At 38.5% G+C, this 25,082-nt stretch overlaps 1 protein-coding gene across 2 annotated transcripts in view; it reads right to left on the reverse strand.

Moving 5' to 3' along the window:
- Positions 1–1,985: 1,985 nt before the first annotated feature.
- Positions 1,986–25,082, reverse strand: part of GNPTAB (N-acetylglucosamine-1-phosphate transferase subunits alpha and beta) — an 86,526-nt gene continuing 63,429 nt past the window's right edge. The window contains exons 12-21 of one of the 2 annotated variants that reach the window (XM_004446821.5): positions 23,163–23,366; positions 21,429–22,504; positions 18,766–18,965; positions 18,102–18,321; positions 17,326–17,439; positions 14,571–14,656; positions 14,239–14,337; positions 9,612–9,779; positions 6,444–6,534; positions 1,986–4,314 (exon numbers count right to left, since the gene is read on the reverse strand). In XM_004446821.5, coding sequence (XP_004446878.2) covers positions 4,237–4,314; positions 6,444–6,534; positions 9,612–9,779; positions 14,239–14,337; positions 14,571–14,656; positions 17,326–17,439; positions 18,102–18,321; positions 18,766–18,965; positions 21,429–22,504; positions 23,163–23,366 — 2,336 coding nt within the window. In that variant the 3' untranslated portion in view covers positions 1,986–4,236. The remainder of the gene's footprint in view (positions 4,315–6,443; positions 6,535–9,611; positions 9,780–14,238; positions 14,338–14,570; positions 14,657–17,325; positions 17,440–18,101; positions 18,322–18,765; positions 18,966–21,428; positions 22,505–23,162; positions 23,367–25,082) is intronic. The other variant, XM_023585891.2, reaches the window with a different exon arrangement.

The following is a 25,082-nucleotide window of genomic DNA, read 5'->3' on the forward strand; positions in this document are numbered from 1 at the left end:
GACGGAAATTTTAAAATGCAGATGCCTTAGCCCTCTCCCAGGCTTACCAAATTAGCTCTATGGGTGGAAACCGAGAAACCACATTATAAATAAGTTCGCCAGGTTCCTCTAATGCCCTCTGAAGTCTGGAACCACTCTGTCAAGGACTGCCCATCTAATATTTGCACCTCAACATCTCCATCTGGTGGCTTACTAACACCATGGCTTTCTTTTCTCAAAGATCTATGGAGGTAAGGAAACTATTAGAAATGTGAAAAACAGGAAAGAAATAAGGAACAAGGTTAAGAACAGATTATCTAGTTTAGGAAATAATCAAGATTGGCTAATGTCATCTTTTAACTTTTCTAGCTCTAAATTAAAACTTGTCTACATTAAAATTGTAAGTGTAAATCAATTATATAACAACATTTAGATGACCCATATCTCTAGTTCATTACACCAGGTTTCTGATTTTCTTACAATGGTACCAAGGGCCAGTTTATGGATTTTCAGTTATCCTTCCAGATGTTAATTAATAAAGAGCATTCTCCTGCCATACATACACACACACACATACAGAGAGAGGGAGAGAAAGAGAGAAATTAGAAAAGGTTTGAGTTTACCAAAAAAATCATGCATAAATATAGAGTTCCACCATATTATTAATACCTTGCATTAGTGTGGCAGTACTCTTGTTACAATTGATGAAAGAACATCTTTATAATTGTTCTATTAAGTATAGTTCATGATTTACATTACGGCTAACATTTGTGTTGTTCAGTCCTATGTTGATGTTTTAATTTTTATTCTAGTAATGTATATATATCATCTAAAATTTCCTTTTATCCATATTCAAATATATAATTCAGTGTAATTACCCACTGTAGCAGTTTGATATGGTTATGAATTCCAAAAAAAGATATTGGATATGCTTGTAATCCAGTCTGTACCTGGGCATGATTGAGTTATGATTAGGGCTTTGACTGGGTCATGTCATTAGTGCATTAAGCCCCCACCTTTGGTGGGTGGGGACTCACAGATACAAGGCATGGCAAAGGACAGAGCTGAGGGTTTCGATGTTAGAGTTTGATTCTGAAGCCTTAGGCTGGAGCCCCGGGAAGTAAGCTCACAGAGGAAAGAGAAGTCAGCCCCAGAAAGAAGCAAACCCTGGGAAAAAAGGAATCTTGAATCCAGAGAGAAGCAAGACCCTGGAAGGGGGGAACCCAGGAAGCCTGAACCCTCACAGCCATTGGCAGCCATCTTGCTCCAATACATGAAAATAAACTTTGGTGAGGGAAGTAACTTATGCTTTATGGCCTGGTATCTGTAAGCTCCTACCCCCAAATAAATATCTTTTATAAAAACCAACCAATTTCTGGTATTTTAAATCAGTACCCCTTTGGCTGACTGATACACCCATTAATAATATGGTCATTGTGAGTGTACCTAAATTTTACTTTTAAATTTTTGTTCAAATTATAAAATTAATAAATCTTAAATGTAAAACACTTTTTAAAAAATATAGCTAAGTTCTAAGGAAATGAAATTCACCCATAATCCCAGTACCCAGAGATAATACACAGTTTTAAATTTAGGGTATTATTTCCTTCATCCCTTTTTCTGTGTGTGTATTTCCCCAAAATCATTTTATTAATTAATTAATTTTTAATTGCATAACAAAAATCATTTTAACTATTTTAAATAGAAATTTCTTTGACAATAAATGCATTGACAATACTATGTAACTGTTACCACTATTTCTAGACTATTTTCATCAGCCCAAACCAAAACTCATATTCATTTGGCAATATTTCCCTGCTCTCTCCTTCCCCCACTCCTGGAGTGACCTTTAGCTACCAGCAAGCAGGCAGAAGTGACCTGTGCCATGCCAGGCCTGTTCTCTTTCCCCAAACACTTACTGAGGGTAAAGAGGCACAACATGGAAAAAGCCTGAAACCCTGAATGACCGTGTGGAAGATCACCTCACAGGAACTCTGGCACTGGACTGTGATGTGAACAAGAAAGTCTTTATTGTGTTAAGCCACTGAGACTTTGCGGTTTATCTCTTAGAGTAGTCAGTATCATTTATATGAACCAGCACGATCGTCATCATCAATATTTGCCAGGCACTGAGCCAGGTGTATTACATATGTTATTTCCTTTACTCATAAAAATGAGCCTGTGAGATAGCTATAGTATGATACCCACATTTCAGAAGAGAGCCTGAAGCATAACAAGAATATCCAGAATTCAGGACTTGAAGTCCAGCATTAACTGCAGGCAGCATGCTCTTTACCCAAATGTGTCACTGTGTCAGCGGAAGCAACTCTGTCTGGTGGAGAGGGGGAAAAGAGATAGGCAAACTGGGCTTCAATCTCACCTCTGGCCCTAACTGCCTGTAGATCTTGGACTAGTCACATAAATCGTTCTGGCCTTGGTTTCCTCATTTTTAAAAAACGCAAGGCTTACCCAGACAGTAGTTTTCAAAACATGCCTGTGAGCCCTCGGAGTTTGGGGGTACTGCCTTGAGAGTCAGGCAGGCTGTGTGGTTTTCCTACTTCTATATTACATACTCGCAGATTTCATTCAAACTAATCGTTCCAAGGCTTTAAAAATTTTAAAGACATTAGGCTCATCAACTGTTCTAAATTTCTATGAATTCCATTATTCATCCCATAAGCTCTAAATTAGGTAAGGACCATGTTCATCTAACTACATAAATTTCCATCATATTCAAACGTTCATAAATATATAACAAAATTTTTACCACATATAAATCCATATTTTCACCTATAAAACAACATTCTCCAGCATTGTATAATACCATTCTCCCCTTGCACTGCTTTCTACTTATTTTAGTGGTGTTCAGTACAGACTACTAAAGTCTTAGTTCTTTTGTACAGAATCTTAAACCTTTTATAGGCACTCAAGTGACTGCTGAAACTGGTAACATTAAGCTAACTACTCAAAGGTTTAAAAATCAAAGCATCAAACAAAATGTAGCTTTTTATGAGACTTCAGTTTTTGAAATTCAGAACTCTTACAGCACATCCACAATATTTACATTTCAAGTTTTTTTTACAAAATATTTATGCCATTTTGAAACAGAATCCTGTTGAGATCATGATCTGAAATACTTGTTGGAGAGTTCAAAAAGGACTCATGGACTCTGGTCTCCACAAATCCACTGTATACTGACATAAACAAAATATGGGTGAAAGGCAGGGATTATCCATACATAAAAATACTAATTCTCTATACGAGTGGTCAGCAAAAACCATGGCCAGTGCACCAAATCTCGCTGGTGGCCTGTTTTTGTACAGCTGGAAGCTAAAGTTTTTACACTTTTAAAGGGTTGTAAAAAAAAAAAATTACTATCTGGTCTTTTAGAGGAAATGTATGACAATCCCTACTCTGTACAATAGCTATTGCAATTTATGATGAGTATTAAACAAGACACCACTGTATTGTGCCAGTACCATCAGCACTACTCATTTCTAAAATGAGGCACTTCTATTTCAACATATACATTTCCAAAACATAATTACATCTGATAAGCAGCACAGCTACTTAACTCTAGCCCTTAGTGGTTAGGACTACAAATGAAATCACAGCATTCTCAGGAGCTGAAACAAACAAGCATAACGTATTTCAGATGTCAGTCAATGAATTCTTCAGCAGTTAGGTACCACCTACCATCTTAAAATCCATTAATTTGGATATTGCCAATAGAAGGTGATAATTTAAATAACATCTATAAAAACCTGTTTAGACTTCCCAATTCATTCTTTTTAGAAGAATAACTAGTTAAATTAGTAGCGACTTATTTTTAAAATGGAAAAAAAAAAATGGAAAAGCAGAGCATCAGCTTTGGAATGCGAAGACTGGGGCATCTTAGCAGTTGCTTCCAAGCTGGTCTCAGTTTCTCCTATTAAAGTTAGTTTGCAAGGATTGCTATGGGAAACTAAGAGCTGCTTCTCTTCAGTGAGCCTTTTGATAAAAAAGGAGATCAGGTCCATGAGCAAATGCTTTAAAAGTAAAATCAGTTCAGGGTTGCTCAGCACATAAATTTTCAGTATGAGTTACACGATTCCTGGTCGGAGGTCTATGTTTATGCTATAAAACAAGTATTGTACCACACAGTTTTCTTCCTCAGGCCCAGATGGCTAAGCATTGCATCATGAGGACACCTTTGTGACACCAAGGTTTCAAATGCTCAGTAAATGCTGAGGTAGATGATTTCCAAATGAAGATCTTCTATACCCCGATTCGATCAGGACTAGCTTCTTTGAGTATCCTCCTTCTGGGAAATATCTTCCGCTTAAGTGCAATTAACTAAATGATGAAAGACAGGAAACACATTTTAATTCTCCATATGAGACAAAAGTGTACAAGTACATTAAACTTTCTCTCTGAGAGTGATAATACCTTAACCATTTCTGTAGCCTTATGTAAAACATGTACAAAAGTCTCCATCATCCCCAGCCCCAACACTAATTTTGTCTGTTTTTTTAGGGTCAATATGCCTAGATACATGTCCATGAAAAACTAAGAGATTTAAAATTATTTTGGCCCAAGCTTCATTTCTGCTAAGACATTTAACTACAGATTTTTACAAAGTCATTATCAAGCATATTTATTTTCAAGTAGTCGGTCAATTCCTTCTATCAAAGTAAACTGCCTCTGTTTAGTCATCAAGAAGACACTGTCTTTGGACTTGAAAATGACCACATACATAAAATAAAATCCTTTTTAAAAAACTATATTAAAAATCCCATCAACATTTTCCCTATACATAACCTTGTTGGCAATCATTTAAAAATATAGGCAATATCCAATATATGAATGGGTTTAAGGCAAAAGCTCATTTGTGAATTAGTAGCTTAGAACTTGGGTATTTTCATCTCATAGAAACACCTGAAATAGAAAACCTAACCACCATTATAATAAAGTTTTAATGAGGAAAAAAAAAATTCTTTTCTTTGTGGTGTGGATGTGGGATCCCTATTTCTCATCTTGCCCAGGTGGCAGGAATAAGGAATTTGAAAGGCAGGGTGCTGGAGAGGAGGGGAAAAATACTCTTTGTTCCTTTTCCTGTCCTCCTGTCTCTTGGGTTCCCTGTTCTTTGCTGGTAGAAATGAAAAAGGTACACAATTAGCCCTCCTCTCCCTTTACAGTGCCACCAGCTGCTCCTTCTAGCCAGGGCCCCTCTCCTTCCCATCCCAGGCCAGTACAGCAGACTCACAGGTTCCTCACTGGGCTCCTGTGCTAAAAGTACACACAGTTTTTTTTGAGATTTTTCCTAAGAGTTTTACCTGCCAAGAACAATGGCAACAAATACCACATGCAAGACTTAAGAGTTCCCGGGAAGGTGAAAATTGAAAGTTAAGTTGCAGTCTTCTCATTGTCCATCTCCATTTCCTGAATTTCCTCCCACCTGCAGCAGGAAGCCCAGTCTCTGTTTATCCTAAAACTCCTAGTACTTGAGCCCCCTCCTCCTTCTTGGTGTAAGTTTAAGACTCCTCTCAGTGACAGCTAAAAAGCTCCACTCAACAGATACCTCAATTGGTGGTGGAGACAAAGTTTGCTACCCTGTAAAAGTTGGGTCAGCCTAGACCCTCCTTGTTCCCCTCTTCCTTCCATCTTTTTCTTCAGATCATTTCATCCCTGTAGAGATTCTCTTATTCCTTCCTTTTTACCTCACCAATCTTCCTCCTAGAAACTCAAACCCTCCCCCTGCTTTTGGACCTTCACTTCAAGAAGGTGGTGTGTTGTGCATGGAGGTGAGCCGAGGTGTAGAAGGGCTGACATGGTGAGCAGGAAGGAGAATCCCCAGCAATTCATAGGAAATGTAAGTGGGAGACTATCTGTTTGCCCTACATGCTACATCCACAGAATGGTGCGAGGGCTGGTGGCAAAACAGCAGTCACTTTTAGAAAGGTTAAAAGAAAGAAGTAAAACTGGTGACCCATAAAAAATTGATATCAAAAGATGATGCAACAAAAAAAAAACACAGATTCCTGGTGCCGCTGATAAGGATAGAAGCAGTCACAGAAGAACACACAGTGAATGGACACAGACAGCAGACAACTGGGGGGGTAGGGGGTGAAGGGGAGAGAAAAAAATAAAAAAATAAATCTTTAAAAAAAAAAGAGGATTCTAGTCAGGTATTTTGTGAAAAATACTTAGAACTTTTTTCCCACTAGAACTTTTTAGTTTAGCTTCAAGCCTGAAATGTAATCTAATGAGCTCCTGGTAAAAATAATTATGGTAACGGAATTTGAAGATAAGTTAATAAAAGGCTCTGCGTCCATTGTCTGAACATTATGAAATATTTTGACATACTGACATGAGATAAGAGTCAAAAAGAAAAACATTGTGAATGTGTATCCTTTTGTAGAAGAATAAGATATTAATGTACTAAGAAATACTGTTTAATATCTACATAAAATATATGAACTTACCTGTTCAGCAAAAAATGAGAATACAGTAAACATAATCAATGTTACTAGTACACAATGGGTCCAAAATTTCAGTTTATCTCGATATGCCCTCCTGTTCAAGGAGAGAAGAAAGTAAACATGTACCTCTATGTATGGTTTTACTGTCATTACTTATAGTTGTTTATATACTAGGTTTTGTAAAAACAATGTTGTGAATGATTAAAACGTTGTTTGGAGGCAATTCTAAAATGGAAACACAATATTTACTTGCAACATAAATTCAGAAGTTTTATTGTTATCAGTAAATTTCATACTTCAGTTAGTAAATGTTAAACAGGGAGCAGAGAGGATCTCAAAAGAAAATCACTGCTGGCATGGAAACGAAACCCTCTTTCATTCATTTTTATTTTTTCAGTCATATTCCTTTACTGCCTCACACAGTCACTCAGTAAACACTATGTACAGAGAGATGAACAAGGTAAGGTCCCTGCTCTAAAGGGTTTACAGACCTGGGGAGTCAGTGACATGCAGACAACTAAACATGGTGCAGAAATATGGATTACAAAAAGCAAAGCCTTATGAAAAGCTTAGGGAAATGAGGAAAGCACCACAGAGACTGCAATGTTTCATTTAAGCATTAAAAGGGAGAGGCAAGTGTTCCGCTGAGAATGAGAATGAGCATCATCATCAGTAGAGAGTTGGAGTCACAAGCTGAGTCCTGCAGAACTGAAGCAAGTTCAGCCTGCAGGTGTCAGGTGGGTGTGAAGAAAATGGAAAAGTGGTTGGGCAGGAACTGCGGTTGTTCTGGAAGACTGCAATGAGTTTGAACTTAATCCTCTAGTGGGGAAAGGGTGGAGTGGCAGGGGTGGCAGGGTGGCAGGGTGGCAGGAGAATGGAGAGGTGATGATGGTGACACAATCAGGATAAAAACAGTGGCCACTCTTAAAGACAGACGGGGAAGCAAGCGGCCAGTTAATCCAGGCACGAGGAAAATTGAGGGGCTGGCCTAGGGCAATGAGAATGAAAAGAAGCAAGTAACCAAAGTGGCTTTCTTGGGGTAGAATTAACTAGATTTGGAGACTACAGGACATTGGAGATAAACAGAGGCAGTACTGCACAGTTTCCTCATTTGTAATTGGAAGATAAATTGTTATGAAGATTAAATAACAATACTTAGCATAAGACCTGGAAGAGATGCTAATAACTACCAAATTTGGACCTCTGTTCTGAAGCCCAGATTCTCATTTACAACTGTGTGGTGGATTTCTCTACCTCAAGTCATATGTTCAAAATGGTGCTCTCCCACACACTATTCTTCCTACATTTCCCATGTCTGTTAATATGGCCACAAACAGCTCTGCCAGTTCTACCATTTACAATGGCATTCAGAATCTACAAGTAATTTAAAGAGCCAGTGAGCTCCAGGTTATAACACAACTAACGTGTTGCCCCTGCAATCAGAGAACCCTGTAATACCTGGAGATGAGCTGAGTTTCTCTCAGCCACCCATCCAGTGGGTACCTACTATGTGCTATGTGCTAAGGAGGCACTATGGGCTCAGAGTCAGATAAGACACCATCTTTTGTCTACCAGGAGAGACAGAACCAGATACATTGTTGTAAGTGCTGTGCCCAAGGAAGGAACAGGGTTTGGTGACTGGAGGAAAGCCAATGTGGGAAGCCACAGCAAGGCCACAGGAGAACTGAAGAGCACAATGTCATGGAAAGTAAAGAAATCACTCCTGCTAATGGAACTGGAAGCTTCCGCCACAGTGTTCCAATAACATTGAACCCTACCACAGCATTCATATACCAAGTCAGTCAGTTGATTAGGGTTTTTTTCCGCTGGACAGATGATAAGTGCCTCAAGTCCTGGCATCATATCTTTCATCTTTGTATTCCTAGCACCTGACACTGGGGAAGGGGTAAGGTGTCAAAAAGCTTTCTAAACTAAAGGAAAATTATTTTTATAATTATACATTTGCAATGGCAGTTGAACAAAATATGAAGAAAAATTATTAAGCAGCTTTGGAATATAGTAGCATATGCAGAGGGCTGGAATCAGGGCACATCTGCTGCTTGCCAGTTATTTTACCCTGTGAAAATCACAGAATTTCTATGACCATGTTCTTGGCTGTAAAATGGTGCTAACAAAACCTTTAGCTATAAAAAGCAGAGCAGAGGAAATATACTGCCCAGCAATATCTGGCACACAGCAAGTACTCAAGAAACAAGGTAACTACCCTGATGGCAGTGATGACAATGAACAGGATTCAGGAGATATATTGCTGTTATCATAACACTACTGCAACCAGCTTCCCTGGCTGATATGGTAGAAGCACCATGTTTTCTAAGCTAATCAGACTTAAAACCTTAGTCAACTTTAGGCACTCCTCTCCCTCATTATCTGGCATTTAGTAAGGTGCCAACTCCAAGTGTGGTTTCTTTGTAATGGCTTGCTCGTATTTTCCATTCTCATAACTCTAATTTAAAACAGGCCTTACTATGGCATGTCCACATTATTCCAACATCAAAAAAGCCATCCCTGCCTCTAGTCTTTGCTTGTGTTCATCCTTCACAACTCCAACAAGATAATTTGCATACAAAACAAACTGTCGATCCTTTACTCATTATCTATAAAGGTTCTCAGTGGCTATAAAAGAAAACTCAACAGTGTAGTTATCTGGTTGTCAATGGCTCCCAATCCCTCTCCAGGCTTATCTCATACTATTTCAGTATGTAAAGTGTCCAACTGAGCCAGGCTAGCCCCTAGAACTCACCCTGATCATTCTCACCATCAAACCTCTGCTCAACGTTCATGTCTCACCACTTTCTGAAATTCAGCTTTCAGAACTCAGTTTGATTTCATTTTCCCCAAAGCCCTTGACTACCAGTCCATCCATACTGACTTCTCACCTCTCATTCTGTCCTAAACACATGCTCCTCTGTACTGGTGCTCCCCTTCACCAATACACTGGTCAACAAAGAGATGACTAAATGAATAAAGTTCCAATTAACCTGAGCGATCCCCAGTTACAAATTTTTTCAAATCTCTTAAAATTCCAGTGTCTTTTACATATTAAGCTTGATAAAAATGCTCACTGTATTTTTGCAAACAGCAAATATTAATACACCAAAGGAATTTCACCACTCTAATTTTTATGTATATAAATATATTGTATATACTTACCATTCCTGCAGCTCATGCATATGAAGGAAACGGTTTCGATATTCTCTTGGCAGCTCAAACTGGGATGGCATGGGAAACATGGATTCATAGAAGTCCCTGAGAACAGCCTTCACTGTCTGGGCGTCTTTATGACTGTGGTCAATGTTATCATTCAGGCAAACAAATTTCCTGAAGTAAAAGAGACTCAGAGTTACTGGTTATCATAACGATGATCCTAACACAACAAACCAAGGAATATATATTCCAAATGCATGTTAAATGGACCTATATACCAAGATGGGGTATTTATTAATGTGATTCTCTGGGGGAAGTGTTCTGTAAAATTGTTCTTTAGATATTCCTCATTCCTAATAAGAAAGAACTTGATTAGGTGATTTTGAAAATGCCTTCGAGCTATGTGAGTAAATTAATTTAATTATTTCCATTCAGCATGTCCCCAATTAAGTGTGCTATATATGGAGTTAACCCACTGGACTAGCAAGGAAAAAAAAATACCAGTACCTAAAACTCAGTTCTTTGAACTGACAGTTATAGTGCAAAGAATGGTCACACGGAGACTTGAAATAGGGATGGTGCCTTATAGCTATAGATTTTTCCTTTTTTGGGGGGGTACCAGGGACCAGGGATTGAACCCAGAACCTCATGTGTGGGAAGCCGGCACTCAATCACTGAGCCACATCAGCTCCCGAGTTGGTTTTCTGTTTGTTTTGCTTGTTGTTTTTGTTTTTTCAGGAGCCACCTAAACTGAACCCAGAAACTTCCATGTGGGAAGCAGGAGCTCAACTGCTTGAGCCACATCTGCTCCCTGGCTAAAACAAACAAACAGAAAAGAAACCTTAAAAGTGATGAAGCACTTAGATTCAACTACCAATTTACAGGAAATACAAGGGACAGAAGAACATGTTAAACAACTAGAATACAATCAGAGAAATCCAGAGTATAGGAAAGTCACAGAACATATGATCAAATTTCTTCACATACACACAGAAATTATATTGCTAAGAGGAAGAGAGATGGGAGAAAGCTGTTAACTGAAATGAACAGACTTCATTTGATACCAATTCAAGCCAATAAAACTTAAAATATATATATATTTATAAATAAACACACATTCTTATACAAGACAATGGGAGAGGAAGCTGATGTGGCTTAGTTGTTGAGTGCCACCTTCCCACATATGAGGTCCTGGGTTCAATCTCTGACCCTGGTACCTTAAAAAAAAACCAAAACACAATGGGGACAAATGTATACATTGATCAGTTAGTTGATTATGTTTAGGAATTACTGATTGTTTTAGGCATGCTAATGGCATTATGGCTACGTTTTTAAGAGTTCTTAACCTTAAGAGATTCTGAAAAATTTACAGATAAAATGATAAATTTCAGATTTATTTAAAAATAATTGGGAGGTAACTGTGAGGGAGTGGGTGAGTTTAAGTGAAATAAGAGCGACAATGAATTGATTCTTGCTAAATGTGAGCAGTGGGTATGTGTCATATACTCTCAACTTGGGGGCTGCCTTATATTAAAGGATACTAAAGAGATATGACAACGAAATACAACACATAAGCCTGGATTCTTTCTTGGATCAAAAACAAAAAACCAACAGCCAGGCAGCCATAAAGGGCATTTAAGGGTGTGGAAGCCAAGTACAGCCTGCCGTCTTTCCCTGGGACTCACAAAGAAACCCTGTGCTCAGGACCAGATGTGTTGCCCTGACTCACAGGACTGGATGATAAACGTGAGCTTTCTCCTTTCCTGGTTCTACTCAGAGCGTGATCTGCCTGCATATTCCTTCCTCTTTTTACCCTGAGTACACATAACATCCTCAGACTAAGTATGTAAGTTTTACAGCATCTGGCCCACTGCCCTGTTATGTCTGTTCCCAGGAGGGAGGGGGCAGTTTTTTCATTTTGTGGGATAAGAGGGGTATGCACAAATGACATCTCCCTGTGTTGGCCAGCAGATCAAGACTCACTGGCCATGTGGAACAGACCCCCACTATTGAAACTGACCTTGCTCTGTCTGTTCCTTAAGGGAGTAAACATTCCATCTACAAACCATGGAGTGGGCTGGAACTCTAGCACTGTGCTCCTGGTGGCAGGCAGAGCTATGTTCTTGCCACCCTCCATGTGGTGAGACTCCAGACTGATAAGATGGCACAGTGAGCAAGGTGCCAACAGGCGGCAACTTGGAAAATTTATATCGGGACTATATAATACATGATATTATGTTATCAGTGTTAAACTTCTTGTTATATGTGATAATGGTTTTGTGGTATAAAGGAGAATGTCTTTGTTTTGGAAGATATATGCTGAAACAATTAGGGGTAAAGTACTTGGAACTTATTCTCAATGGATCAGCCAGAAATAAAATATCTGTGCAACTGTGTGTACACGTGCACATGCAAAGATAGATGAAGCAAACACAGCAAAATGTTGACAATTGGAAAATCTGAGCTAAGGATTTATGGAATTTATTGCACTATTTTTCCATTTTTCTGTAGCTTCAAAATTTTCCAAAATAAAAAGTTGGGAAAAATTAAATAAAAAGTGTGTGTATAGAGATGAAGGTTATGTGTGGACACAGAGTAGCTAAAGCAGCTATCTCCTAGCATCTGCCAAACACTCATTGTATTTCCCTCTCCTTCCTTTCTAAGAGAACTTCCATTTTGTTCAGTATTTTTCCTTCTCTGGCCTGACTCAGAGGAAGGCAACTCTTTGCAACCTCAGAGGTAACCCCTGCTTAGTCTAAAAAAATCCCTCCCTTATCCAGTGACTGGCTTAGGAATGGATATGTCTCCTGGAGAAAGGAGGAAAATGCAGCCCCTTTCTGCCTGGGAACATACCTCTGCCTCCAAGTGATATCTAGAACTGCTGCAGCCTCCTGCCACTAGCCTGAGGATAAAGTCAAAACACACGGGAGCACAGAGCTGAGAGGGCCAGAGAAAATCAAAACCTGGGTGCTGTCAGCCCTAGACTCCTTGTTACATGAGATAAGCATCTTTTTAAAGTTTAAGCCAGTTAGGAGGTTGGTTTTCTGCTTCAATGTTATAAGCCTTTAAAAGCAAAGCAAGGGAGCAGATGTATCTCAAGTGGTAGAGCGCCTGCTTCCCAGGTACGAGGTCCTGGGTTCAATTCCCAGTACCTCCTAAAAACAAACAAATCAGCTGTCATTGGGAGTGCATGTTGCTTAGTGGTTGAGTGCCTGGTTCCCATGTATGAGGTCCTGGGTTCAATCCTTGGTATCTCCTAGAAAAAAAAAAGGGTAAAGCAAGGCAAAAGAAGCACGCAAGACAGGTTTAAAAATGATAAAATCTGTTCAAGTACACGGGAGATGACTGGGCCTGGCAGACACTGGAGAGGCCTGACTGCATGGGTCATTTAATAGAAACTTGTCCCTTTAAGTATCACCAAGGTGTCTGAATTCTCTTAGCTTAATCAAACTGGCAAGGAAACATAAAAGTATAGGCTACAACTAAAAGCTGGAAACTCCCCAACATTATTGTAACAGGTCACTAATGATAGAGAGTATCTCAATAGAATGGGGAGAGCAATAGCAAGTAGCAAAAAAGACACCTAGAATGGACAGTTGATGCCAAAATTGTTTCTTAATAGCTAAAGTTATTTAAAAAACTAGACAGAATGGGACAGCCCAGGCAGAGGGAATAGCATATGTAAAGAGAGCTGCAAGTTGGGTAACTAATTACTGTGCCTTATTCTTGCTTGGCTTATGCAGAGTATTATTTTGTAGAAAATAAAGTACTTTACTCAATTACTAAGTATATATTAAAGTATATATTACTTTATATATATTAAAGATATTTCCACTTCTCTCAAAATTCCAATTTTCCCTCCCAAACAAGAGGATATTTAAAAAAATTATCACAGCATTAAAATGTCTAGGCATTTTACGTCTCTGATCATTTGTAATAAAAATCTTAATTTAAATGAGGTGAAATCAAAGATTTCCCAAACCATTTGAAAGACTCAGAGATGAAAAATATTCAATTTTATGTACAAGGTCTTTTTTCCCCTGGAAACTGATGAAATAACACCTATTTCTCACTAAAAGTTAAAAAATTTCCAAAATACAGATTTTAACAATTTTATCAGACTAGCTAAGGCAATTGTTAGGGGGCAGGCTGGCAATTTTCAAGGCTTATCTAACCTGAAAATGTATTCATCCCCAAAAGAATGGCTAGAGTTTACTGGATTAATTTTCACTTTCATGGTAGCATTTCTTTTCGTGAAAGCTAATCTAAACTTTACATTGAATTGCTAAAATAAACACCTGAACAGTGGCTCTGGCAGCCACGTCATTTTAGAAATGCTATCAGAGCCCCAGTTCTCTGGCCTCATCTCCCCCAGATGCAGTGTACCACTTAGCCTCACTGCACAGATCATGTCCCCTGACTCTTAGAGCCTGCACTAGTTCCTGTACATACAGAATCCTCCCCTCCACTCGCATGCACCTGCCTCTTGGTCTGGCCCGAGCTCAAACATTACCTCCACGGTTAGGTCTTCTGTCTACTCCAAACAGAAATAAGCCAGGCCCCTTTCTCTGCTGCTACTGTCCTTCATTTGTACTTATTTGCATAATTAAACATAATTTTAAAAAATCAATACCTTGGGTTTTTTCTTATATCATCCAATTGGCCAACTACATGAGAAACATTGGTACGAATCATTTTAAAAGCTATTTCTTCTTCTCCCATGATTTCAAACCTAATTAACAAAACCAATTAAAAGAGGTTAAATATGTATATTAACATGGAAAACTAACTTCAAGGACTCAACATCCACAAAATTACTTAATCTTTCAATATAACTAGAGAAAATAATCTCACGTAATTTTTTAAAAGAATGCTTAATAGATAAAATGTTGCAAAATTATGAAAATGCCAGACCCTTGTTAATTATTCCTAAACCAAACAAAAGAAAATGTATATATTACTTACCTATATTTGTTTTTGTCCTTATATGCCTTGTGGATTTTATCAGTTATTGGTTTACAGTTGGTAACTAGACTTTTGGTGACTGGTGGCTGTGGGAAAATACAAGCAGATCAGAAGTTCTATCACGGCTACCACTAGGGAGAGGTGAGTGCCTCACTCAACTCAGGTGCAAAATTTAAAGGGCACCAAAAGAAACTCAGTAATCAAGGTTAGTGAAATTTTAATGCAATATTTAAAAATCAAATTGGCATATTATGGGCCAAAGGGTAGCTGCCTGGTTTTGTAAGGATATTTGCTTATTCTAAATCTCTTGCTGGAAATCTGGCTAATGAATGAAGATGGACACATTTCAAAAGAAAATCAAAATCTCTTAATATTCCTACAGCAGGGTAAGATGATTAACTATTTTATATGTATGTATCACTTTTTGTTAGAAAATAACTCACTTGCACAAGTTCTATATAAGTGCAGAGTTTTGATAACTAAAGCCTTACTATGAACCCAATGTTTACAAGAGAAAGTAAACTAGAGGAAAGAGAGACAAGTGAAAGGACAGAAGTGGAAATTAGAGCGTGTGAAAGACAAGTCTGGTGAGTGAGCTAAAGAAAACTTCTGCCAATGATAAAGCTTCTTGGACCTTGAAATGAAGTCAGTAGCCTCCAAGCACTCTTTAAGCATAATTCCTATATCATCTCAAGGAAAGATAAGACCAAAGAGGATGTGGTTCAGAAGAGAAGTTGAGGGGGATACAGTTTAGGAGCCCAGCACCCCTTCGCCTGTGTTTTTCTCTGTCCTAGCCATATTCTGGAATTGTACAGCGGGAAGATATCAGAAAAGATAGATAAGGAAGGCCTGGGGCTCACAGATACCTGTTTTTCCTCTTCACGGAGAAAGGGTATGCCCAGATCCCTGGTAAATGATAGAAGTGTTAATCTTCTTGACAAATACTTAGGCTTTTTTTTAATATTGTATATATGTAAACCAGGTCATCTACCTCTAGATGAATTAGAGTTGACTGTATTAGTGTTGTTATACTAGTCTGTTAAGTCCAAATTGGGGAAAATCGGTGTGTTATCATTGTTTGAAAAGTCATAACAGAACGTTCTTCAGTCTATGTAATCTAATTTCTAATTTTTAAAAAAACTGATTCTTTCTTTGCCTACCATAAATTTACATATACCTTTGTAATCATTAAGAAGATTCTAGTGAACAATTTATATAATAGTTTACAAAATATTTTTCACAAACCTAAATTACTTTATCCTACCAGACTGTGTTTAAAGATATAGAAGAAACTACTTAAATGCACAAGATGAGCTGCTGTTTAATACCAGGATGTCCCCTGAACCCACACCCAGAAGGAGTCTTATTCCTTGACCTGCCAGTTCATATCTGCCTAAGCCACAGAGTGAACCCAAGGCTAACATGAGGTCCTACTTCTCTATTTTATCTCAACTTTACTGACTTGGTAGTTTTAAGTTGCAGAATGTTTAGAGAATACTTGTAAATGGTACCAATCTGTATACCACCCATGCCAGGTGCTAAAGGAACCAACACATGTGATCAGCAATACTTATACGTGGCCCATGTGTTCCAACAGCTTCTGTGCCGGCCTCCATCACCAATGGCAGCTGATTATCATGCTCTAAAGTCTCCTCTCAAGGGAGCCTGCACTGGGCTCTCTGAAGGCAGAGTCTGTGTCTTGTAACGACAAGACAGCCCCTGAAGGGCAGCAATGAATGCCAAATGAAAGACTTTTTTCTCCCAGAAATCAGATTGTTATCTACTCTTCTCTACATTAATTTTCAAGTGTCTTATCTAGCCAATTATAAAGCATTTATATATAGCTTCAAGATTTGTTGGATGGTAAATTTTTAAAATACCTTATTTCACTCTGGTTATGAAAGCAATAGCTATTCACTATAGAAAATATGGAAAATAGTAGTATAAAAAGGAAAAGTAAATACTAGCTGTGATTTAACCTGTCATCATTTCTATTATCTTTTTGTATGTGTGTGTTCGTACGGGTGATAGAGAGAGAGAGATAGAAAAGAGAAAGAGAGAGAAAGGTGTTTGGGAGTTTTCCAAAGTTTAAACCATGCTGTTTATGGTACTACAAAACATTTTTATCCTCGCCTAATTTCATTTTATAAGCCATTTTCTATATATCAATAAAAACTGACTGTAAACATCATACTAATGGCTATAGTGTATCTCCATTTCATCTATTTTAAGATGCATATTTTTTTCACATCTTAAGTTTTTTGAAATTGGGCTGCATCTTTCAATCTACAGTCTTCCAATCACTTCAGCCAGATGGCATACCCAATGGAGCTGTATCAGGTCATCTACTGACCCCTTGGTAAGATCAAGAAAGTGCCTGCATCAAAGGAATTTCGCTTTGATAAAAGATGGTGTTCCATTGTATGACTATTTCCTTGGTTAATGTTTCACCCCAGGAAGTATTCTCCCAGGCCATGAAGAATACTTTGGGGCTGTCTTCTATTACCCTTAGTGGACAGAATGCTATGGAAGATAAGCAACTAATCTGCATATTACCTTAACTATCCCTTGGGCGGGGGGGATATTCCAGAGCAAAATAGAAATGATTCTGGATTATCTGTGCTACTACTCTCCACCAGAGACATATAAATACAGAACTTGGCTGTAGTTTGTGAAGTGCTATGCAGAAATGATACAAATAGCATGTGATAAGGATATACTTTTATCATCCATACATGTTTTTCCTGCCACTTACCAGATTGGGATCATAGTATACTTCCTGAGTTGGTGGAATGCTGTTTAGCCGAGTGATATTAGCAGGAAGTCTTTTTGAGCAATTTATTAACATGTGCTCCAGACCTGTCAAATCCTAAAAAAGCAAAAATAAAAGGATAAGCCTATTATTTGCATTTTAAGTGATGACCGTGGTTTTAAAAATAAAAAATATGTAAATGTCTCCAAAATGGCTTAAATTTTACTATCTTCAAAGAGAGTGTGACTATGTGATTCTTAAGGTAAACATTAAGATGCCCTAAAAAGAGCAGAATGAGACAATACAAATATTTCATCCTTGTCTCAAAGTAGAACACCCTGCCGTGTGCAACCATTTTCAACAGGTGATCCAGGGGTCACTCCAGAGCCTCTCTGCTAGTGAGTTTCCTACTCCTGGGAGTAGAAGAAGCCAACATGGAGTGGACTGTGCAGCCCACAGCCTGGCTGCGATCTCCAGTCACTCATCCCTGAGGAGCGCTGAGTGCTCTTATATGCAAGTAAAGTCTAGCTCTTCTCCAGATTATACACTAGCAATTCCTATTCAACAGCCTAAAAATAATCTCTAAAATATTAACTTCAAATTTGGTTTTAATTCTGGCACTAAAAACAGACTAGTTATGAACACCCTCAATAAACACAAAGAATTACTCATACTTGCATTAAACTACAATCTGAAGGAGTAAAAGAAAAACTGAAAAATTTTTTTCATTTTAAAATGCCCTTAACATTTAGAAAAAAATATACATATATATAAAATACCTGCAAACTTAAAGGCAGGTCATGAATTCTGGTAGCCAGTGTTCGGATTTCTCTGTCAGATAGGATACCAGATTGGTCTGTATCAACTTCATCAAAAACTTGAGATATATTCAATGGCTGAACTGCACTCATGAGATAATAAAAATAAGAGAAGGCAAACTGCATGTCCTCAGAATGGCGCACTTTGTGGAACGACGTCTTATCAAACTCTTCCGGGAACCTGTCCAAATATAATACACAAAGAGTTCTGGATAATCAAAATAAAAATGGTACCTAACTGATAAGTTTTGTTTGATTGGTTGGTCGGTTTTGTTTTCATTACTATTATTACTGGAATAGTATTATTATTACTGGAAAATGCTCTAAAATGAGTGAAATAATAAATGTACAACTACGTGATTACACTGAAGACCACAGATTGTTCACTTTGGATGGATTTATCCTTTATTAATATTTATTGATAAAACTGGTTTGTTAAAAATATGGTACCTAACATTTATGGAGAGAGAATTTTTTCCTATCTCACTTATTTAGATGAAACCTTTAACATATGAGTCATCAAATATGAAAGCCATAAATTTAGCACAGCAAAGATGCAAATTTCAAGCAGACTTAGCTCTGAAAACATACAGGCAACTGTTTTTCAAACACAAGCAAGACTTACATATCTTGCAGTTCTTGCATAACAATTCGGTCAATCATGTGAGGCATGTGTGCAGGGACTTTCCGGGATGTGAATCCAAACTTGCTATTTAGAATTTTATTTACATATCGCAGGGAATCTGCAAATGTGTCTTTTAGTTGCCTCCCAATATGTTTGCTATCAGTAAAGTAGGCCAATTGTGTCTTCAGTGATTCTTCTTCCTGAAAAGAGAATTCCACATATACCCAGGACTACATTTAGTGAAGTACTTTGTTAACAAGAGTAAAGGTACTATTTTATATAATGTGGCAATTAATTAGTTACTAACTGTTCACAAGGGGCAAAAGTTACTAACGGGTAACTTTAAGGATCCCCAGAGCCAGGCTAGTTTTCAGTGGAAGTCTGTACCATCAACACTGGATGGAAAACAACAGTTATAAAACACAGGGTATTCTTGAACTCTGGCCACTGACTGAAAATTTCATAACCGATTCAAGACAACATTTAAAAAATTTACTTACAAATAAATTTGATGGAAGTTTTAATAATATCAAGTTACTTCTACTGCTGACATCAAAGCAGTAAGTACTTGTGCTTTGAACACAAGGACTACAAACAAATTTGGTTTTACCATATAATAGTGTTGGTACTGTAAAATGTAAAGAACCACTGAAAACCAGTAAGAGGCAAAACTAAATGGGCAAAGAAAACTAATAGCAAGGAATATGAATATACTTTACAGAAGATGAAATCTATACAAAAATATTTTCGCTTCTGAAACTGATAAAAATCCTGGTTAGCCTATGGAGGAACAAGCACTCTTGTACAAAGTTTGTGGAAATATGAACTGGTACACCATTTTAGAATGACATTTAAATCTTACATGCACTAGATCCTTTAATCTAGTTATTCTACCTACAGAAATAAGAACTTAAACAAATGTAAGACATATATATAAGAAGGTTTATTGCAACTATTTATAATCACAAAAAATTCTAAATAACTTGCAGCTGTTAAAAAGAACAAAGGCACTGATGTGGCTGGTTTGCCCACATACCTTAGTAAGGTCAAAGGCAAATGCAGAATAATATATGTATAGTATAATTTCAATTTTGCAAAACAAAAACTATATAGCTTACATGTTTACAATTCTATAGAAAGATACTGGAAGAATACCCACCAAACTCCTCAGTTATCTTAAAGAGGGAGACTGAGGAAGTAGAGAGAATCTTTGCCTTTTTTAAACATGTATTTCTGCATTGTTCCAATCTTTACTACTAGCCTATGGTACTCTTACTACAATTTGGGGGCAAGGGGAAAAAGGAGGAAAATTTGGGGAAACAAACGTGGGTGAGAACCCTGCACTCCTTCACTCAACAATGAATAAATGGCTAATGTGCTAGGCACAAGGTACCAAGGACATAGAGCAATAACCCATAGTCCCCCGTTCACTGGCTTTTCTCCCAGCCTAACACCGACTTCTGGCTGTGCTCTTCCCAGTCCAGCCTAGACCCCTTGATTTTCTTGACCTGTCAACTCCTACGGCACTCCCTCAGGGATGACTTCCCCACTATCTCTAGGGAGTTAAGCTATTCTTCCTTTGGACTCCTTGACCAAAACTCAAGAGAAGCACTTATAATATTGCTACAATTAATTGCCCACAAATCTGTCTTCCCAACTAGTCTCTGAGTCTCCAAGAATAGCAACTGTGTTCTAATCAGCTTGCATCCCCCAGCATTAGCACAGCGACAGCACAGCGGAGGCCGTGGTATAGGAGAACAGCACTCTCTCAAGTTTGAGGCTGATGAGCTGCTGTGATGTTGGGGAAGCTAATGAATCATCTGAACCTGTTTTCTCATTAGTGAAACTACAAAAAATATCAGATCTGACAGGCACAAAACACAAAAGCATTTTCAAAAGCAAAACAGGGGAAGCGGATGTGGCTCAAATGATTGGGCTCCCATCTACCATATGGGAGGTGCAGGGTTTGATTCTCGGGGCCTCCTGGTGAAGGCAAGCTGGCCCATGCAGCGAGCTGGCCTGAGTGGAGAACTGGAACATATGGAGTACTGGCCCAAGTAGAGAGCTGGCCCGAGCCTGTGCAGAGTACTGGCCTGTGCAGAGAGCTGGTGCAGCAAAATGATGCAACAAAAAGAGGCAGAGAGGAGAGACTATAAGAGATGAGTAGACCAGGGAGCTGAAGTGGCGCAAGAGATTGAGCACCTCTCCCCCACTCCGGAAGGTCTTGAGATTGGTTCCCGGTACTGCCCAAAGACAAAACAAGCAGACATGGAAGAATGCACAACAAATGGACATGGAAAGCAGACAATGGAGGTGGGGGTGGGTGAGTGAGTGATGTTAAATAAATAAATAAATAAATAAATTTTAAAAAGCACAACAGGATGGTAAAGATACCATCCCCAAGCTACCACTTACTTGGAGTTTGGTCCTGGCTAAATCCTTACTCATTCACACTATGTCTATTTCTGGAACTGTAAAATGGGATCAACAATAATAAATAGCCTTGTAAGGTATTTTTACTATTGGACTGATTGGGAAAATTAAATGAAACCATGTAAGAAAGGTATGAAAGAAACCATGGTAGTTATTATTATGTTGTTATCACTTACATGGTTATTTATTTTTCCTGAGCTTGGGAAAAAATAAAGCTGGAAATTACTTACATCAAGAAGGTCTTGGAAATACTTTTTTTTCTCCCATGGCAAAAAGCCCAGATAACTTTCTGTGTAATGTTGCAATCTTCTTCCAGGCAATACTTCATTAACCACTACGTTATTTTTAGCATTTTCCTCTTCTTCCCCTGTAATTTTCTTTTCTTTCTTCATGTGGTTTATCAGAGATGAGAGCTTTTCTTTTGACACACTTCTGCCTTCTATTTTTTGGGTCCTATTTTCAGATCTAAACCCTCGTTTGCTGTCCAGGTCCTGGGGTAGATTCTGACCTTGGTGGTGCCCATCCACTCTTACCGTTACAGCAGGAAAAGTTGACCTCTGTGATTTTTCAGGTGCTTCTAAGCTGTTTGTCGAGACATTTTTGTGAACCTGTTTTTCCAGTGTGGCCTCCAAACTGCCATTTCTTTCATCCGTTCTTATGCCTTGATTTATATTTACATTAGCATCCTGCACATTCATCAGAAATGATCTCAGCAAGGCAGACTTGGACAGATTGTACCCTTTCACAGTAATGTCTCCTTGTTTCAGTTGCAAGTCCAAGTTACTGAGACTCAATTGTGCCTCTTTTGGAAGGAATGAAATATTTACTGGGGGAATTTTCAGCTCCTCTTGGAATCTCTCTGTTGTGTTACCATCATGTCTCTTGAACTTTGGAAAACGTTTTTCTTCGGGAATATCCTCAAACATGATTTCTGCCTGTGGAGGAAGTGTTACGGGGCTAATCAAATTTTCGTCAGTCTTCTGAGTCGTTGAGTTTAGTTTTGGTATCTCTCTTGTGTCAACATCTACTGTTATCTGGATTTTAAACTCCTCATCATTTTTATTTTGAAAGGTGATATTAAATTGTATGGTGGTTGCATTCATTCCACTGTACATAACGAGGTGGATGGTTTTCCACTTATTGGCAATAGAAGCATGTCGAATGATTGGATTGTCACTATAGGCACCTTCAATTCCTTTTTTGGCTATTTCTGCAAAGCTGAAATAAGGTAGGCATTCACCTTTTGGAATAATATAGTGAGTCTGGTTTGGGAGAAGAGTTATTTTATATAATTCATGAAAATGATCTGGAGGAAAAAACACAAACATGATTTTTTAAAGAACTAAGCATTTTCCTCCTTTTTCTTCGACTCCGAGTTTGAGATTTCACTTTGTAAGAGTAACTTTCAATTGATTTCAAAATAGTCAGGAATTCTAATACAATAGCTACATTTTACTATCTGAGGCAATATCATCATTAACATAGAATGCTAACTTTGACTCATTATCGAGATGTGACAAGATTCTCGACAGTAAATTTCAATGATCAATTTCCATCTTTTTGTCCAATAGAAGATAAATTTTCTGCCAAATGACCTCCATCTATTAATACTAAGTTATTAATAAGACCCGGTATTTGAACCATCCCTATTTACTGAATTATTGTTCTCCTTCTGTTGTTTCCATTAAATCTTCACCATGTATTTTCCACTAAGGTAACTCTGCGTCATCAAAAAAAATCAGACTGTAACATTAACTGGAAAAGATACTGCATTAATGCCTACCGTTTACTAAAGATCTGTGTCTCCCCTTATTTTTAACCTACAGTAAGTCTGGACATGGGGCTCAAGAAGAGATACACAGAGAATAATTATTTTAAATAACAACTACTACTCCAACCCTCCTCTATTTGTCAAGAATGTGTATCCCCTTATCTTTAGTGTATTTTGATGGCCATAAATATACCTTGCCCACAGTCACCAGCATCAAACCCACAGGACAAGACATTGCAGGCTTGGTCACAGAATTTATCAGCAAGCCAGGAATTCGCACATCCTTGATTACAATAAGAGACACTGCTCATTCCTCCACCAAACTGCCAGGGCTGTCCAACACCAACACTCCCGGTGCCCCCACCTCCTGCAACATAGCGACTACCTCCACTGTTACCTGTGGAGAGAAAGAAAAAAGCCAGATTCTCACCATTATGATTTTGAAAAAAAGCAGTTCCTTATTTCTAAATAATGTTTTCAAGTTTGATGAATGTATTTCAGTGAGAAAAGGTTCATCCACACTCTTTTTTTCTTTTAAAGATTTACTTATTCATTACCCCTCCCCCCCCCCACTCTCTGCTGTCTGTGTCCATTCACTGTGTGTTCTTCTGTGTCTGCTTGTATTCTCATTAGGCGGTTCCAGGAACTGATCCCGGGACCTTACAGAAAGGGAAAGAGGTGATAATTCTCTTGCGCCACCTCAGCTACCTGGTCTGCTGTGTCTCTTAATATCTCTTCTCTCTGTCTCTCTCTCTTTTTTTTTTATATTTATTTATTTATTTATTTTTATTCATTTTTTAAAAAATATTACATTAAAAAAATATGAAGTCCCATTCAACCCAACCACCCCCACCCCCCACTCCCCCCACAGCAACACTGTCTCCCATCATCATGACACTTCCATTGCATTTGGTAAGTATATCTCTGGGCATCGCTGCACCTCATGGTCAATGGTCCACATCATAGCCCACACTCTACCATGTTCCATCCAGTGGGCCCTGGGGGGATCTACAATGTCCCGTAATTGTCCATGAAGCCCCACCCAGGACAACTCCAATTCCCGAAAACGCCTCCACATCTCATCTCTTCCTCCCATTCCCCACACCCAGCAGCCACCATGGCCACCCTTCCCACACCAATGCCACATTTTCTCTGGACATTGGATTGGTTGTGTCATTTGCACATCTATGTCAAGAAGGGGCTTAGATTCCACATGGATACTGGATGCAATCCTCCTGCTTTCAGTTGTAGGCACTCTAGGCTCCATGGTGTAGTGGTTGACATTCTTCAACTCCATGTTAGCTGAGTGGGGTAAGTCCAATAAATCAGAGTGTAGGTCTCTGTCTCTTTTTGTTGCATCATTTTTGCTGTACCAGCTTTCTGCAAGGGCCAGTACTCCTGCATGGGGCAATACTCTGAGCAGGCCAGCACTATGCATAGGCCAGCTTGCCACAAGGGCCAGCTTACCTTCACCAGGAGGCTCTGAGCATCGAACCCTGGACCTCCTATATGGTAGATGGGAGCCCAACTGCTTGAGCCACATCAGCTTCCCTCATCCTCATTCTTTAGTAGGTTTCCTTTATCTTAAGATGAAAAACTGAAAAGGGGGCATCACTTGATAGTGGACAAGGCATGGGATGACCAGGCCCTGGCACTTACTAGATATATAGGCCTCAAATTTGTTCAAGGGGAGCATGTGTGGGTAGGAATGGGAGAGAAGGGAAATAGGAAACAGATTATTTCAAAGACTACAACTGTCAGGCTGTGGAAAAACATGTCCTAATATGGTTGCTAACCTCTTGATCAACTACCTCCCATTTGTTATCAAATGGGAATGTTCTATTAGCGGCTGAATTCTCTGAACTGCACAAAGCCACTCTGCACACCTGCATCCTCTCCATGCAGCTGTTTGTGTTTCTCAAAAAAGCATCTGAAAGATCTGACTGAAACAAAACTCAGAGCTTTGTCTACTCCAATATTCAACATTTTTCTAAACCCTTTCCCACACATGTACTCTGAGGATCATAATATGTGTACATCCCCTCTCTCTCTTAGGTAACTAATAAATTCAAGTAGATAATGGATAATACATATGAAAATGCTTTATAAATTG

The sequence above is a fragment of the Dasypus novemcinctus genome, chromosome 12, assembly GCF_030445035.2.
Source record: "Dasypus novemcinctus isolate mDasNov1 chromosome 12, mDasNov1.1.hap2, whole genome shotgun sequence".
NCBI lineage: Eukaryota > Metazoa > Chordata > Mammalia > Cingulata > Dasypodidae > Dasypus > Dasypus novemcinctus.